This window comes from Lissotriton vulgaris, chromosome 5, assembly GCF_964263255.1.
Source record: "Lissotriton vulgaris chromosome 5, aLisVul1.2, whole genome shotgun sequence".
Taxonomy (NCBI): Eukaryota; Metazoa; Chordata; class Amphibia; order Caudata; family Salamandridae; genus Lissotriton; species Lissotriton vulgaris.
In genome coordinates, this window is record NC_141693.1 from 343,113,641 (window position 1) to 343,128,071 (window position 14,431).

The 14,431-nt window shown below is 42.5% G+C and overlaps 1 protein-coding gene across 1 annotated transcript in view; it reads left to right on the plus strand.

Annotated features, from left to right (window-relative positions):
* Window positions 1–7,292, plus strand: part of LOC147710850 (claudin-16-like) — a 57,298-nt gene extending 50,006 nt beyond the window's left edge. The window contains exons 3-5 of the mRNA XM_086920063.1: window positions 2,396–2,557; window positions 4,655–4,719; window positions 7,092–7,292. Of these exons, the coding sequence (XP_086776189.1) occupies window positions 2,396–2,557; window positions 4,655–4,719; window positions 7,092–7,292 (428 nt within the window). The remainder of the gene's footprint in view (window positions 1–2,395; window positions 2,558–4,654; window positions 4,720–7,091) is intronic.
* Window positions 7,293–14,431: the final 7,139 nt, after the last annotated feature.

The following is a 14,431-nucleotide window of genomic DNA, read 5'->3' on the forward strand; positions in this document are numbered from 1 at the left end:
AGAATATAAACAGGCTTATCAAAAATCCAATGACTTAAGTGAAATTTTTTGAAATTTTGCATCATGCAATTAAGTATTATTTTCAGCCACGGGAGACTGGTTCATGCAGAAAATGTGTTGATTAACGAACATGTTCTGGTAGTATTTTACCAATATCTCATTTGACCCTTTTAAATAAGGTATTTCCACGAGTGATATTTTCATTCTCAATTGTATATATCTCAGTTTGTATAATTTTTCATACTTTCCCTAAGATTTCGGGCAATTTGTACGACAACATTTTCCCCTAGACACAGAATAGGTAAAACACATACGGCCAGATTCATCAAAGTAAAATCGGCGCGCAAAGGGCCAGATTCTGAGAATCCGGCCCTTTGCGAGCGCTATTTTTGCATTTGGGATTCATCATCCCAAATGCAAAAATCGCAGTTACAGAACTCGCTAAATTGCGAAGAATCGCATTTAAGGAATCTCAATTAGAGATTCCTTAAATGCTATTCATGAACCTTTTATAAATTGCGAATTCGCAATATGGGGCCGCTATTTACCGCGAAGTGTAACTTCGTGGTAAATAGCGAAAACTTAGAAAAATGCACTTTAGTGCATTTTTCTGAGTTGTATGTTACACACACATGTCCTTTGGACATGTGTGTGCGCAACACCTGTGTACATTTGCATTTCAGGGGTGCTACAGGGTGTCCTTTGGACACCCTGGCACCCTTGAAATTGCTTCCTTATTTGCGATTAGGAATGAATGGGAAAGCCATTCCATATTTGCGATTAGCAATTAGCTAATCGCAAATAAGGAGGCAGTAGAAATCGTAAAATTAATTGCGATTTCTACATGCATCCTGTTTTGCGAGTCTTTAATAGCGATTCCTTAATAATTGCTATTAAGGACTCGCAAATCGGACATTGATGAATCTGGGGGTTTGATACATCTGGCCCTTCATGACTTATTCTGAAAAAAATCGCAGTTTCACACATGCCTACATTTGAACTGCCGCCTTCCAGTGTCGTGCTTTGCAGCCTGTAGGCAGGGGGAAGGGAAGAGGAAATTCTCCTGCATGGGAACAAACTCAGTTTTACATGATGTTAGCATTCATTTCCACACTGGGTTAGTCTCCGTTAAACCTTAATAAGTCTTTTTTTAGACCAACTTTCTGCTAACAGTAACCTCTGAACAAATATATAAATAAGTGATAATGTGCGAGATTAATTCAATACAAGCAGTACTGTTACTGAGTGACCCTCAGAGAGCACCAAATAACTATTTCTAGCTTCCCTTTTCCCCACATAGTTCAAAAACCGTATTTAGATTTTTGTGCAATGATTTATTATATATTTCCATATTTTATTCTTCAGATAGGTATCCAGAAATAGCGTGTCCTAAATATCGTTTACAAAAGTATAGTCCCAGTGGGTGTAGAGTTTTTAAACAATAGTTATGAATTTTTTTTATGCCAGACGATATTCTGTTAATGATAATCTGCCAACACATCCCCGCTATTGATCAGTAGAATCACTTCTAAAAAGTATGATTGATTTGAATATGTACCAAACACCAAGCAAATGTCTGCATACCTCAGCCCTACCAGAAAGAAGGGGTGGGCTGATTTAGACTGTGTCAAAAGCGTGGGAGCACTGTAACGACGGTCCAACGATGATCCAAGGGAATTGGTGTCTTTCTCGGAGAAACTCAATCCATGGGTTACACAAGGCTGGAGATAATGTGTTTCAGCCTTGCAGGGTAAGACTAGGGTCAGGGCTGTCATGTTCCATGGACAATGAGCATGTTTGGGAACAGTTGAAGTGGGGCTCACAATCTTTCCTACTCACTGCACAAGGCTGAGGAAGAATCCTGAAACTTTTTGAGCATTCTCAAGTAATACTGATCTCCAAACTATAGTTTGACTTTAATTCCAGTTTTATTCATTAAATGAGTAATTAATTTTTTATTTAGAAAATGTGCATACGTATAAATAAGCTGTCTGCTAAATTGATGGACTTTCATTCTGGCCAGGAATGAAGGCTAGATCTGGTGCCTGGGAAGACAGTCCCAATGAAAAGATAAAATGTACTTTGTGATAATAGGCCGTTTTGAAAGTTGTAACTGCCATACCTAGTTTGTTTATGGTGATGTTTTCCTGCATAACAAAACAGCCACTTTTCCATTAAAAAAAGATAAAATCAAATTGTTTATCAAGTCAGTTTATTTAAATGCTCATTTCATTAGAAAGATTCAATAGTAGGAAACATTTGGGAAATTTTAATTGCTCAGATAAATATAATGAATTTTGCGTTTTCTTCCAACATCTTTACAAGTTTATCCTCTCGGGTTTACATATACATGCTCAAAAAATGATCTTAATGTATGTTTTTGTATTCATTCCAGGCTCAATAATTCTAACCAGATCTTTGATAATCACGTCAAGCATAGTTAGTGTGATGGCATTCGTCTTCCTGCTTTTGGGATTCAAACATTTCAGCGTGTGCTATGACTCGCTGACGAAGCAACAATATCTTCAACTTTCTGCTGCCTTTTATTTTCTTGTTGGTATGTTTTTAAATGTTACAGTTCTAATAACATTACCTGACTGCAGATCTTTTATCTAAGTAATGTTAAATACTTAGAAGGATTATTGATTGAAATTCTGGCATTTTGAATGAGGGACCATGAACCACAGTGTCCATTGTCATCTACTAAATTAAGTTCATCTTGGTCACTTCTAAGGTTCCCATGACCTATGACCGCAGGGGCAGCACTTAGGAGCCACCCATAACTCACCAGCAGGGTCCAGTCCAAGTCCAAGTGCTACTGGCCAGCTAGTCACGCCAGGAAAAAAGCTACTAGCAGATTTTGTGTATTTGTCGACACACAGGAGGTCAGCCACCTGATCCCTGGAGTCCACTTGTCACCCACACAGTTCATAGACAGTAGATCCATTCCTCTTCAGTTCTTCTGCAGACCCAGTTGTGTCTTGAAGAGTTGTAGGTGAGATGCCACTTTTGAAGGATCTTCTTACCAGTGGATAGGGATGACTCATGGACAGTCTCTAATAAATGGGGAAAACTTTCCCAGTGGCAAACCTTTGCACTTTTGCAGCACCTCCCTGTTGCATTACTGCAAACTATCCCAAAGAGCACTATTCTGAGTAGTATCCCTTCTGCCTTGGAGATTTCGGTTGTCCTAGCCAAGAGTGTGTTTTGGGAATGACCTGTAACCCCACTCATCACCCCCATCAAACATGTTGTGGAACCAGCCACCCCTCCCAATGGGCTGGTCACAAACTGGGTACAGTTGGGCCAGGGAACAAAGACTTGGCCTTCCCAAGTCTCCCTTCCCAATTAACTATGAGTGGGCTGGCCTCACCCTGGCCCCTTTTAAGCTAACTAAATTCCTGAACCCTCCACAGCTGCCCTTCCTGAGCTGAGAGAAGTCACGTACCTCACACCCAGGTCTTCAGTCCAAAAGGCCTAAGCCATTGAATCTTCTCTGGGAGCAGTTTTTTTCACACCTCATTAAGGGGAAGCACTGACAGGGGCAAGCTGGTGGCAGCCCAATGGTACTCAGCCCACTGGAGGTTCGGGCAGACATAGTCTAATTTTTTAAAGGGTTACTTTACATAATATGTATAAAAAAATCAGACTGTGAATTGGATTTATAATAAATATTTTTTAAAGTCGTTTGATCATTCCAGTAGATTATTACACACACAAGTTAGCGGAAATCATTTTTTATTCTGAAGCTTAGTTTTGCTCATAGGACAGCTACAGCCCATGAGAGTAAAATAGCTTTCGAGGGCTAGTCACTGTAGGGATATGTCAACATTAAATTTCTGCATGTACTTCTATTAAATACTAGGCACCCTACCTTTAGAACCTCAAGGCCTACATAGGTGTGACATAACTATTATTTAATAGTGGGCTCTTGTCTGTCAAAACAGATTATTTGACTGGTTTGCCTCAAGGTTTAAAAGTTCAGTAGTCACACTACAGCCTAGTGGGTGGCATATGTGCTGCAGTCCATGAGTGACTTTTAACTTCCCGTGCCATTGGTGAATTTTCTTGCACAGCATATGGTCTTACTGAAAAGTACCAAAAATTTAAATTGGTGATTAGCTGATGTAACAATGTTTATGGTAGTCTGAGCACACACCTGGGGGCCTGGACAGCAGAGCCTGAGTGTACAGAGATCAAACACCAGCAATACCAGTCAGGAAAAAAATGGGGTCATTTGGACATTAGGCATACAATCCATAACTTGCAATCTAAACGCAAATATAATACTGCAGCCATCCCCCACTCTAGAGGAGAACTGAAAATTAATAAATATATGTTCTGACGAATTAAAACACACCTGTGCAATATTTCATTTTAGCATACTCCCATGCCTCCAATTATGAGTACTGTAATACAATATTATATATTTAATTTTGAGATTTTGTTCTGGTCTTCAAATAAGGCATTCAATTAGATTGTTGGTGAAATAATGTAGATATTTTTTGGGCCACATTTTGTGTGTTTAAGTAAATAGATGCAAGACTACATTCTTTAAAACAGTTATCATTGTGGCTTAAAATATCTTTTGTACTTATATATATCATATTATTGAACATGTAGACATTGTGAAATTATTCCAACTTTTTTTTAGGTATTTCATCATGTGCTGGGATAGTTAGATACTGCGTGTATGTTTACCATGTTCACCAGTATGAGGTAAGGTACCTCTTTTTCTTTAAAACCATATTATTGTATTTATTACTCTTTTTCAAATGGAAAATATCAAATTGTTTGGTATTGTGTTGATTTATTTTGTAATCCCTTCTAGAACACTATTCTTAAACGTTACAACCAAATTTACTTTCCTTACACCTCATGAAGGAATCCCTTGCTGTCTGACATTAATGTGTGCGGAGAACCCCACCACAAGTGTGGAGCTCTATCCACCTATAAATCACTCACGCACACCGATCAAGTGGTGGGAAAGTGGATATTTCAAGGCCTGGTCAGCCTTGAAAATTTGTGAACTCCTTCAAACATGACGTTTGTCGGCATTCACAAACTCCTCTGATTCCCCTTACTTCCTTGAAAAGGATCAAGTTTTAACTCTAGCCATGGGCTAATGTAAACCCCTTTCCAGTGAGACAAGGGGAATGGATCACTCCTAGATTTGGAGGGGTGTGGGAGAATGGGGTTCTTCATGGATAAAAAGTAAAACAAAAACATGTGCGTTTTCATAGATGATCCTATTGCACCTGCGCAGAGATCTCCACTAAGGAGAACTCCACTTCGCAGAAATAAAATCAACGAGGAATATCACATGATCTTCCCAAAAGTACAGCTAGAAACCCGCGCCTGGTACAGCTTTCTAGGTGTACCCCGAGGGCAAAAAGTAGGAAACGTATGTGCAGGTAGAGACCTTTGTCAGTACTTTTCTTACTGTGTTTGTGAATCTAGTTATCACTTAAAAACTATAGACTAAACCAAATTATGCAACCACATGATGCTGAGGATTTAGTAGGGTGGATATGTATGCAACATATTATTGCTATGTATTGCCATATCGCAAATCAAGTTATGCACTGCGTCTGTATCATGGCAATGCTAAAGCAATAGTTGCTTTCCAGTGCTATGATGTCACATGGGAAAGGCTTGTTTCCCCAGTGTTTCTATGCCTCATATTGGTCTGTAGAGACCAGCAGAGTTTCTGTTCATTGTTTCACCAGCCTCATAGAGCATCTCATGGGTATTCAGATACTCAGGTAAGGAGGGTAAACAGGCCCAGCACTTTGCAGACACTATCCTTGCATTCTCATTCAATTGGTGGTCTCTGCAGACCCACTCTGACAGCTATTCAGCAGACAGAACAAATGTTGGATGTAATGCTGAACAATGCAAGCATTCACCCCAAGTCACAAATATCTAGGTTTAATCCATTGTTCTTTTGCTCACCACGCCCCTCAGTTTGGACCCAGCCATATGCTAATCAGTCTTGACCCTGCTCCTCATGGGAACAGCCCAGCCCGAACTGCCAAGCCAGGCCCTCCCTGGACCGTAAACAAGCATCCTGGGACCGGTTTCCGGGTTTCACCCCCCCCCCCCCATCAGCCAGGCTAGCTTGAATCCAGTGGCACAGCGAGCACAGGACCCATGTCTGGGCATACCCTTCCCAAGTAGGAAGACAAAAGTAAAAGGAACAAATGATGGATGGAATGCTGAGCAATTTACATTATTCGACATTCTGTCCATCAATTATTCTTTTTTCATTTGACAGCTATTTCAGAGTTGGACTGACCTAGGTCTCAGATAGCCTGTTAGTACAGTACCAACTCCAAGCTTCATGGTGAGCAGAGAACATGGTTTATGCCAGGATGGAATGTGAAGGCACAGATGTTGTTAGGAGTGGGTGTTAAGAGTCAGGTATTTTTCTCATATTTGAGTTAATGGGAAGAATTGAAGAGGTGTGGGTTGATACAGAGTGACAGGACTCCATCTGTCTCTTTTTAATTGTTGAAGAAAGGGTAGGCTCAATACAGAAAACGGCGAGGTTAGGTGGCAGGACACAATTTTCTTTTAATTTTTGGATGGAGAGGCAAGGCGAATGCTGAGGGCGGGAGAGTGGGTGGCAGCATTTCCAGGTATGTGTTTTTTTTATTTTTTATTTGGGACATGAGAGATGACCAGCGAGTAGTGGGAATAGTGACATGATACCAGGAATAATATGGTGTAAAGTTCAGAGGCAGGTGAGGGCATGTTTAGTATGGATCCCACATGATTCCTTCCACCTATGCACAGTTACCAAGAGGAGGAGAGATAAAGGGATGGTCCATAACATTAAATTATACATTTATAACAGTGAATAGAGGGAACGTTTTTTCACCTTGGAATTCTGGACAACACCAGCTTCACTGCCCTCTATTTGACGTCACTCACAGCCCCATGGTGTAAAACATCCTTGTTAATCACAGTCAAAAGTGTCTGATTCTCCATTCTTTCATTGTATACTAAAATACGGAATCTATTGATGATTTACATGTAGCAATAATATATTTTAGAAAATTAAGTGTGACGTGTCTTATACTTTACAGGTATCTCTAAAAATACCAGGGTTTCCAAGCTTTGAATATGGTTACTCTCTTTGGATGGCAGTCGGAGGTAGCCTGGGGGCTATAGCAACTGCAATAATATCCTGCTATGAAGTCATTCATAAAAAGAAGCTTAAAGGAACTGTAAACAATGAACTAATGGAAAGTGCTTTGGTACCTGACACTCTGAGAACATATGTCTAAAGAAGAATATGTTCTGTAAATCCTTGTATAAACATGAGTGCTGAAAAACTAATTTTAGATTATGTCATTTATTCTTAAATGCTTTTAGAGTTCGAATGTTTTAAAAAATGCAATTAGAAAGCTATATTTTACTGAATCACTTAATATAAAGTAATCGTACAATACAGTTTTGCATATAGAAAACAATGATTGATTAAGAATTGTGAACAATTAAAATCGCTGTAATTTGTGAAGATATTTATTGCATATATTGAAAAAGAGTGTTATTTAGCTTTTTTAGCGTTCATAATTGTTCACTATTGTGCCCTCACTATTTCTGTAAATGAAACCACAATCTAGGATATATTTTTAGATGGACTGTCACTTTCGTCCCAACAATGTATTGCCTGGTCATTAAACAGTGTTTACAATGTTGTCACATGTATGAAATTACATCATGTACTATCTTACATCAGTTTTCTACTTTTATGCAGCTTTTATAATAAGTTTTTTATTATTACAAAAACGTGTTCATTATTTTATTGCAATCAATGTTTGATACACTGAGAAAACGTGGAATGTTAAAAATAATGACAGTTATAACAATGGAGCATATTGTGCTTGAATGAGAATAAAGAAATATATGAGACCAAAGGTTTGTTTATTAATATTAAGTAGATTTGAATTGCATTTTCTGGAATAAACATGAAGAAAAAATATGGACACAAAAAGAGCCTGATGTACTAAGATTGTGCTTTAAAGTCCAACTTTATTTTGCACGATGACTGTCAAATCACAAAGGGCTATTTACAGGGAGTTGTCAAAACTTCTGCCTCATTATTATTTATGATAAAGAAGTCCTTCGTGAATCCCTGTGAAGGCTGCAAATGCAGGGATGGTAACACAGCAGATATTACTTTCTGTATGTATATGTAGCCGCGGCCCATGCAGGTAAGAGCGGTGGGGCCCGGTGGGGGAGATTTCGACAGACGATTACAAGGGGAAATTAAATAAATAATTAATTTTCCCTTGCCGTTGTCTGTCGAAATCCCCCACCCCCACCGGGCCCCACCCCTCTTACCTGCACGGGCCGCAGCTGTGTATATGGTATATGGAACAAAAGAGCCACTGCTTTCGTGCATGGCCACTATTTGCTCTTCAAAGGTGGCTTCCCCTTTGAAACTCACCTTTTCTACTGTCACTCTGTTGGAACTTCCCACCCGGGAGAGGTAACACCTCTTTCAACAGCAGGCCCTTTGTATTTTCCCTGAAAGTCGTTCACACCTCCCACTAGGAGAGCAAAAGTCTGTCTTGTGGCAAGCAACTGTAAATGGTCACAGGAAAATTTTAGGCAACAGAGTGTCAACTTTCTAAAGTTGCTATATACTCAAAAGTAACAATAAATTCGACTTGGCATCAAGTCATTTTTAATGCAACAATTCTTTTAATACCTTGAAGTACCAACTTTAGTAGTCCCTTTCAGACATTAGCACAACTGAGTTGTCAGCGTGTAACTCTGTACCTGTCAATGGAAATACCAGCCATTGGGGGATTTTGCTATAAGAACATGTAAAACACATGTTCCACTGTTTAATATAAAGCACCCTCCCTTAGGGCTCAATATGCCTAATTTGGGGTGACATATATCTTTAAAAGGAAGGTCTGGACTTAGTCACTTTTTTGGAAGACAAAGTCAAGTTAGCAGTTAAAAAAATGCTCTACCAGTAATCAACGGCAGCCAGGGAGCCATATTTTGCTTTGTCACACTCGGGTGGTGGCACAAGCAGTGCTTCAGTCTATGAGGATTACTTTAACTTACCCTAGGTTCCCCTGGTACCATATACTAGTGACTTATAAGTAAGTTAACTAATGCCAAATGTGGGTAAACCAATCAGACATAACCTTTTTGAGATGCAAAGCACTGGCACTAAGGCCTGGTTATCAGGTCTAAGAGCACCTCTAGAGTCAAGAAACCTGCAGCATCATTGCAAAACTTTGGGGGTAATCAGGCAAAAAGAGGCCTTTCCTTACAATTACTCATGGAATTTTTCTTCCTTGTGGGTGTTAAAATAATCTTTAATAATTTGACAAATGCCAAAGAGTTCTCAATACACCACTGGTGAGCTTGGCTCTGTTGACTAGGAAGCACTAATACTACTACTTTCATACTCCAAGACTTGATAAATAACTAGGGGCCCGATGTAGGTAAATCCCATTTACCGATTTTGAAATACCGAATCCTACCGATTCGGTATTTCAAAATCGGTAAATGGTATGTAGGTCCCAACATCTGGATTCGATACCGAATCCTTAGCAATTCTTTAATTACCGATTCTGTAAATACCGAATTGGTAATGCCCATTCATTCCTATGGGCTTTGAAGCCCATAGGAATGATTAGGCATTACCGATTCGGTATTTACCGAATCGGTAATTAAAGAATTCACAAGGGTGCAGGGGGTGTCACTTTGACACCCTCTGGCACCCCCAAAACAGGCACAGGTGCCATGTGGCAGGCATACCTGCCCTAAGGGCAGGTCTGCCTGTCACATGACATAGGTGTGCATGCACACATGTGCATGCACACCGGAATCGGTATTTTACCATGGATTTGTATTCCATGGTAAAATACCGATTCTGTAAGCCATGTGCAGAAGGTGCATTGCCTACCTACATTGCATTTTCGGTAATTTTACCGAATCGGTAAATATTACCGAATCGGTAAATTTACCGATTCGGTAATGATACCGATTCGGTAAAATTACCGAAAATGTGCCCCTACATCTCGGTAGCCCTTTACCGATCGGAAACGGCCAAAAATCGGTATTTTCGGCCGATTCGGATCGGTAAAGGGCTACCTACATCGGGCCCTTGATGCACTTTTGCAATGGTCTGGATATATGGCTACTAAAAGTGAATCCACTGTGACATCTAAGCTTTAAAGTCAATTATCAGACCTCCTCTCCTCACCTATATATCCCACTCCTTCTTGTAAATACTAGATTGTGATTTGCAGGTTAAGTGAAGTTCTTGCCCCCTTATTAGTTCTGCTTTGTTACAAATCACTCAACATACATCTGTTTAAGTGAAATTACTTTTCCCCGCAACTGGAAAGAAGGAGGTTGTTGGCCCAGAGAGCTGCATCCAATGCGAACATTGACAGCACACTCATTCTCTTGTGCTCGGCACAACACCTCTCGCCCAATTATCATGATTCAGAGGTTAACCTAGTGGGGGGTTTCAGTTCACAGGTGTCATACAGTCACCTCTCAGGAGAGGCAGGAGTACTGGGAGATCCCTCATGAATAGGAACTGAACCCGGTCAGACGGTCCAGCAACAGCACAGGCGGCCCATGCTCTGGTTATTCCCTGGTGGTGGGATATTCACCTCAAAGTTCAGCAGGAGTAGTTGGGGCCAGTACAAGGTCTCTTGGTGGAGGAGGTTGGGTTCTGCAGTGGGGAGAGCATCTAGAGCGCAGAGAGGAGTAGAGAAGTGAAATTTCCGGGAGCAGCCCCCATGGGGAATCAGGCCCCAGGACAAGTAGACAGTGCATTCAGAGGGAAGGCCAGGACAGCATTGAGGATCTGGAGGTGCTCACATCACAATAGTGGATGAATGTTGCAGGACAGCTATGTATTCCAACCCCCTTAGTAATTTAGACACACCATCAGGTTGGAGATCACGGGCAAGGGGAGGGCTTGTACAGAGTGTACAGGAGCAGGTAGTTATCATCCTGAAGGGATGTGGGAACTGCCAGGCCTCTGGACAGTATAGACATGCGGTGACAGGCCACACTGTACTTAAATAGGACAGGGCCCCCATATGGAGGCCCCCAGCAGAGTCACGGAGTTCACAGATTATGATCCCTCTGCCTAGGTGTCCCTGGGCATGCACCACCATAGTATTGGGAACATCAGTGACTGGGACTGGTGGTGTGTTCTCTGATCGGGCTGTATGGATACGACTGGGGGTTATGGACGACAAGGACACCGCAGAGTTTGGAGCAAACGAAAGGACATTTGGTGATAATTTCTAGAGGTGGTGAAGCAAAGAGCTCCTCCCAGGTCAGTGGTGATATAGGTTAAGGTAAGGGCCAGGTGGAGGACTATTAGAGACACAATGGTGAAGGCTGCATGTTATGAGGTGAGACCCTTGGTGTGGAGGACTTTAGCACTAGTGGTGATGAATCAGGGAGTAAAGAAGATGGAGGTGAGTTGCACTACGGGGGTGATAAGGTGGTGACACCGTTGAGGCAGAGGCGCATGGGCTTGATGGGAGTCATAGGTGAGTCAAATGGAGGAGCGGAGTCCAGTGCCCGGACTGATGTTGGCGCGAGCAAAAAAATGGTGTGCTCAAGCAGAAGGCAGCGCTTCAGAGGGCAGGATGGGCAATGGCTGCTTTCCAGTGAGAAGTGGATGAGGAAGGAAGAAGGTTGGAAGAACAAAGGAGGGGGTCTAGAACGTGACTATGATGAGGAAGGGGCGAGTGTAAGCATGGGAGTGAGCTATGTTGGAGGGCAGAGTGAATGACAATAGCAGGAGGAGGGGTGGGTCTGAGTTTGCGTGAATGCAGAAAGAATGGTGGAGGTTGTAGGAGCGGTTCATAGTGAAGTAGGGTAATAGGAAGTAGATGGTGGTGAAGACCGAGGTGGGTGGAGCTGTACAGGATGGGGGGTGGTGCAGACCGTCACCTAGGGGGATAAGATTAATATTGGATCAGCTTGTGCCCAGCTAATTTTTTGGATATGATTTGTATTGTTGTTCCGGGCTCCAGACTATCACCCTCTGAAAAAGGTGTTTAATATTGTAACACCTTTTGCATCACCCACTGTTGTGGGTGATGTCCCCCGGGCACTATGGGGATGGGATGTCATGACAGGACAGTGACTCATGGGGCTTGCGTCAGAGGGTGGCATCGCCTTAGTGGGCGAACAGGTGATGCAAAGGGTTGGTGACAAGGTGGTACTGGAGGCTCCACCCACCACCATCAGAAATGGTCGGCCTGGGGACATGGTCTTGATTTAGATGGGTCTTATTGTTGTCCACGAAAGAAAATATATGGGTAAATTAATACGTGAATATCTTTATGCTGCTTTAACGATGGAAAGAAAATATAATCAACAAGAGCGTTATAGAGTGCAGTGGACCATTCTGGCAGAATCTTGATATCATTAGGACAGCCAGCATAAGATGTGGGGGTCCTAGCCTGGCTTCGTTATTTTGAGCAATTTGAGTTTTTTACAATGTGAAATCGTGGGGTGAAATAAACAACAAGCTTTGGCTGAAGTATGTGACCCCTACAGGCTGATCAATTCCAATCAATGGCAAGTAGTTAACTTATATCTTATCAGCCCTTTCCAAATCGCCCCACTCCGGGAGGGGGGTGGAGCGACTTGGCAGTGTCTTACAGGGGCATGTTGGATCATCCATAAATGGGCCTGCTATCGATACCCATGCAAGTTCTGTCATGACTGTTTGAAGCGCGGTTGGGGAAATCTAGTGCTGCAATGTGCCCGTTGGGCAGTTCAAGCTTCGACAGGATGGGGTAGGGGGTGATGGAAGGAGCATTGTGGCTGTTCAGGTTAGACTGGAGACCATGCTTCCTCAGTTGAAGAGGTACTTGGACAGAATGGCAGATACCATGTTGTGGAATGGGTTTCCCTGGTGGTGTACAATACCATAAATTGGCACCTAGACAGAGAGATGGGCTGATAAACTGGAATCTTGCAAGGAAATGCTGAAGGTGATGAGGGACAAGCACCACAAAGAGGTAGCACAGGGGATGATGCCCAATGTTGCCCCTCCTTGCCTGATCTTATAATATCCCTTCTGAGGGTGGAGTCAAAGAAGGCTCCTGGGGAATTGTACCTTACACACCACCTGCCATTGATCAGGCAGAATGTTCGGTGTCCTACAGTAATCTAGACATAACAATTCACTGGTCAGGTCTTTTAGAGCGGGCGCCGAGATGGGGAAGGCTAAAATAAAGGCAGCATTACAGAAACTGCCAGTACATCCATTTGACTTTCACCTGTTGGGGATTCATTTTCAGAGGGACTACTGCATGGATAAGTGCATGCCAATGGGCTGCCCAGTTGCATGTTCTTTGCTTGAGTAGATCAGCACCTTTGTGGAATGGGTGGTGAGGTCAGTGGTAGGGTCTGAACAGGCCCTTCACTACCTGGGTGAATATTTGATGGTTGGGAAGCCTGGTGCCAAAGGGGAATGCAAGAGTGATGAAAACCATGAAGTGGTGATGGACAGCTTTGGGATTTCGCGGGCAGGAGAGAAGACAGATGGACCATCTGCAGGAATCACCTTGTTGGGCATTGATCTGGATTCTATAGCCATTGTCCCGAGATTGCCTGTGAACAAGTGTTTGTACTGGTTGAGTTACTCTGCTGAAGTACTGGGTAAGTGGACATGTAAGCTGCGGCTCATGCAAAAACTGTTAGGTCATATGAAGTTTGTGTGCCAGGTGAGAGATCCAGGACCGGCTTTCTGCAGGAGACTCTTGTCTGCAGTGCATGGGGCATCAAAACTGCACTACTGGCTGTGCATGATGAAGAGGGTGAGCTATAATATGCAGTTGTGGCTGTGCTTCTTGAAACAAAGGTGTGGCGACAATGTAGACTCAGAATCAATCATTGACTTGAAGTGTGGAAATATACTTTGATGCTTCTGAGGTTGGGGGAGTTGAAATGTAATGGAACAGTCAATGGTGTGGGAGCAGTATCCACAGGCTTGAAGGGACAAATATCACAGCAGTGCTTTCTTGGAATTTTTCATCTTGTTGCTGGCATTCCATTTGTGGGGGCAGCATTGAGGGACAAGAAAGTGATGTTCATTTTGGATAATGCAGATGTGGTAGAAATGGTCAGCAGGATGTCTGCGAAGGATGTGTGGCTGCCGAGTATCCTGAGGAAGCTTGCAGCATTGTGATTGGCTAAGGGGAGGGGAGGGAGGCTGCCTGCTTTGTGTTCCTGCTAAGGCAGGAAAGCAGGAGCAGACACAGCAGTGAAGACGCTGGACCCAGGAAAGGTACGTTTTATTTTTTTATTATTATTATTTAAACCCCCCTCCCTGCGTGACCACCCTTCCCTCATGACCATTCACCCATACCCCCCCGTGCGACCCCGCGCCCGCCAACCCCCCCCCACA